General features: G+C 34.0%; 1 protein-coding gene across 1 annotated transcript; it reads right to left on the reverse strand.

Annotated features, from left to right (window-relative positions):
• Window positions 1–3,024: 3,024 nt before the first annotated feature.
• LOC124358490 lies at window positions 3,025–3,441 on the reverse strand. The gene has a single exon (XM_046810784.1). The coding sequence runs from the start codon at window positions 3,439–3,441 to the stop codon at window positions 3,025–3,027; it is 417 nt and encodes a 138-aa protein (XP_046666740.1).
• Between the last annotated feature and the right edge of the window lie 228 nt (window positions 3,442–3,669).

Consider the following 3,669-nt stretch of genomic DNA (forward strand, 5'->3'; position numbering starts at 1 on the left):
GTTTTTTCTAATATATATCTCTCTACACAAATATAGCTCTTTCCCGAAGATCCCTTAAATCATAACAATAAAAATAATGGTACGTCAATATTGGCTCTTTTTGGGGAAATGTTCTGTTCCCTTCCGACACCACCTGATCTGGTCAGAATTCCAGTCCTCATGCTTTGATTCAGTGAAGTACAAATAGATTTCGCTGGCCTGGGGATTGACAGGTGGCATGCAGTTTCCCTTGACTGCTATAGCTAACTATAAAATATCCCAATACTGCCCTAGAGGTAGCCAGTAATTTTGGTTTGTAAGTTTGAGCATGACAGCCATTTGTAATTCCTTCAAAATCATTAGAAAATTGTAAGCGTCTTTAGTTTGCAAAAGCTATCTTTGTTAATTCAATATTCTTCTGCAGTGTTATCTAGTTATCATTGTATTAATGATGTCAATAAATTCACCTCAGCTGTTACTGTATCAACAGTATCCCAGTAATAAGTTACCGCTGAATTACCTGTTACTGTCACTAATACTGCAGATCTAGGCTGCAGTATAATAAGAGGCCACCAATCATCGATATTCAGAACATTCAAATGACTGAAAGCAAAATGTCCGACTAAATAAGTAATAGATATTTCAAAGAACAATATGGTTTTGCATGTTTTCAATCTTCAACATTAACATATAAATATTAACATAATTTACAAATTAAAATATAATATAGCTTATAATTACAAATCATTAACATTTACTTACCTTGTGAATTTTTAAGGATAAACGTGACTGCTTGTGAAACAAAGACGACACGTACGTCATTGTTCTTGTTGCTATTAGTCAATAACGAAACATGATTTTAATTTTAAATGTATTTCTAAACACGATTTTACTTTGAATTAATTTTGAGTGGACTGAATTAACCTTTAAAATCATATTATGGTTAAGCTATACTTTTTATATGTAAAATAAATGTATTTGTTTCAGATTGCATAGAATAAGTAAACTATATTTAAATGACGTTTGAGCAGCTTAGTACTTACGATTATTTTAGCCAATCTAAAGTGGTATTTCTGCAGGAACTGATACTGTCAAGAGCACATTCATTAATTAAAAAGTCATATTTTGTTTGATTTTAACTAAAATAGAACAAGATTTTTCATTACATTCATAATACCAAATTTAGAATTTACAAAAGTCTTCTCAAGACCGTTTTTAGATACGTCATGTTTGTTTTTTACTTTTCTTGTCATTTTCTTCTTTAATTTGTGTTTTAATCTCAACAATACCAACTGGACAATTATGATTTAAAGGAGCAAGGTCATTATCTTGTTAACATTTAAAACATTGCTCAGTGTTTACAAAAACATTTTGAGCCAATATCTGCATATTCATCGCCATTGTTCTTGTCATTGTCACTAGCCTTCTATATCATTGAAACAACAACAGCTGGTAATGGACATCACCAGTCTAAATAAAGAAAGCTGGCAATGATTAGTTATGAGTATTTGTAGGTCAAATGTTGTATTCCATAATATTGATATTTAAAATTAATAATCATTACCTAATTGTGTTGGTGGCCACTTATTATACTGTACCCCAAATCTGTAGTGGCAGCAAGTGCAGGCAGTTGTTATGCATGTTTTATTTGTATCAGACATATTTATTTATATATATTGGGGAAATTCAGGTGGGGCTAAGGAGGTCTTCTTATGCCAAAAGAAAGCTTTGCGCATAATGTTTAATTTTAATGTCACTGACTCTTGTAAGCCACTATTTATAAAGCATAGTATACTCACTGTTCCTTCCATTTATATCTTGCAAAGCTTAATGTATGTTAAAGAAAATCTAGATTTATTTAAACTTAGACGCTCTAAGCATGACTACTGCACTAGACAACGAGACCTTATTGACCTAAAGCACGCTAGACTAACAAAAACTCAGCACGCATACTCTTATATTGGTATCAAACTGTTTAACAAGCTGCCTATGTCTGCTAAGGATGTTACCTGTAAAAACTTTAAAAATGTTGTAATTAAGTGGTTAAAAGAAAAAGCCTTTTATAGTATAGATGAAATGCTTCTGTGTAGTATAGACGATTTAGCCTTTTAGATTTTATTTCCTTTTGACTTGTACTTTTAACCATAAGTGTCTAGTATGTATTTTATTTTATACTATCTTGTTATACTGTGTAAATGTATAACAAAATGACTTTGTCAATGCATTGTAATATTGTGGGACGACAATAAACAGATTCTTGATTCTTGATTCTTATCCTTCAAAATGGTAAAAATTAAGTAAATGATATACTGTTTTGTTTGTTACATTTTAGACTTTAAATGTTTTTTTTTTACTGAGAGAACAAATTCGTCAAAAGACCATTTCTTAAACAAATGACTATCCATCCAAGCAGATGATTGACGATAGAAAACTGGAAATGTTGCCATGTTTAGCTTTTTAACACGTTCACGACGACATGCGTCACCGGTGACACACGCCGGCATTCTGAACGAAGCAGGTGACGCACTCTATAGGTTACAACTGGGCGGAGTGTGGCACGGGTGACGCACTATCGCTATACGTTGTTATGATGAATTGTTAACTTACACCAGAGTTTAAGGCCATGTTTTATGTTCAACGCCTATCATAATAATGTTTGTTTTAATAAATATGGTTAAAATAAAAGTTAGCAATAAAGTGATTGTGGTTGGGAGGTAAAAATGTATGCAAAGTCTCAGTAGTATTAATAAAAATGTGTATTTAAAAATAACCGATCACACTGTTGACAAAACTATGAAGAAAACAACTACAACATTTTATGTTTGATATATAAAATTACATATGTTTCGCATTGTAACATTCAAGGCACATGGCAGGTTCATTTGGGCACCCACTGCAATACGTTACAACCCGCTTAGAGTTTTTTCGTGCTTCTTTTGCTCCCCTTTCACTGCTCATTGTCACGTAACACGGCAGGCATCGTTTTCGTGCTGGTCCTGGTCTCTGCAAAAATTTGTGGTTCTGCGATGGTCTCCTCCGAACAGGTTACTGAGGTGCTGCGGCTAGTGCTATAAGTGACTTTACCAGTGATTCTCTGAAATGTAACATTTCTATTTTTTTCTGCCGATGTTCGTTGAATGTTACATAAGCGTTGACCACACATGTACCCAACAGAAGAAGCTCGATTGCTACCTTCTTGTACCATTTTGTACTTTTTCTTAGAGACGTGTAGTATGCAGACATTTGGTCAGAATAATCAACACCTTTTTTTGCAGCATTATAAGCAAGTACAGCTGATGGTTTCCGTACTTCCTCACCTCTTTGGTTGCGCCTTCCTGTTGGTATAAGGTTATCGACATCTTCTGGACGAGTGCTCACCATCAGAACTCTTCGTTTGTCTTTCCAACTAATTACTTTAACCCCAAACTCATTCTCTTTCGCATGCACATTCCCTTTCCTCATTTTTTCAGCACACAACTCTTTGGGATTACCTCGTCGATATTGTCTCAGTGTTCCACATACATAGGTTTTCTTGCTTAGTAATTGTTCAGCAAGAGGAACACTGTTTTAGAAATTATCGCAAAATAAGGTACGGCCACTATTCAGCAACTCTTCCATCAAATGTATTACAACTTTTAGTGCATGACCAACGTTAGCCGTGTCATCACTTTTTCCTGCATATACTTTGAC

The sequence above is a fragment of the Homalodisca vitripennis genome, chromosome 3 (assembly GCF_021130785.1).
Source record: "Homalodisca vitripennis isolate AUS2020 chromosome 3, UT_GWSS_2.1, whole genome shotgun sequence".
Taxonomy (NCBI): Eukaryota; Metazoa; Arthropoda; class Insecta; order Hemiptera; family Cicadellidae; genus Homalodisca; species Homalodisca vitripennis.

Excerpts from the sequence above, each read along its gene's own strand:
- LOC124358490 (XM_046810784.1), bottom strand. The coding sequence starts at position 3,441 with ATGAGGAAAGGGAATGTGCATGCGAAAGAGAATGAGTTTGGGGTTAAA.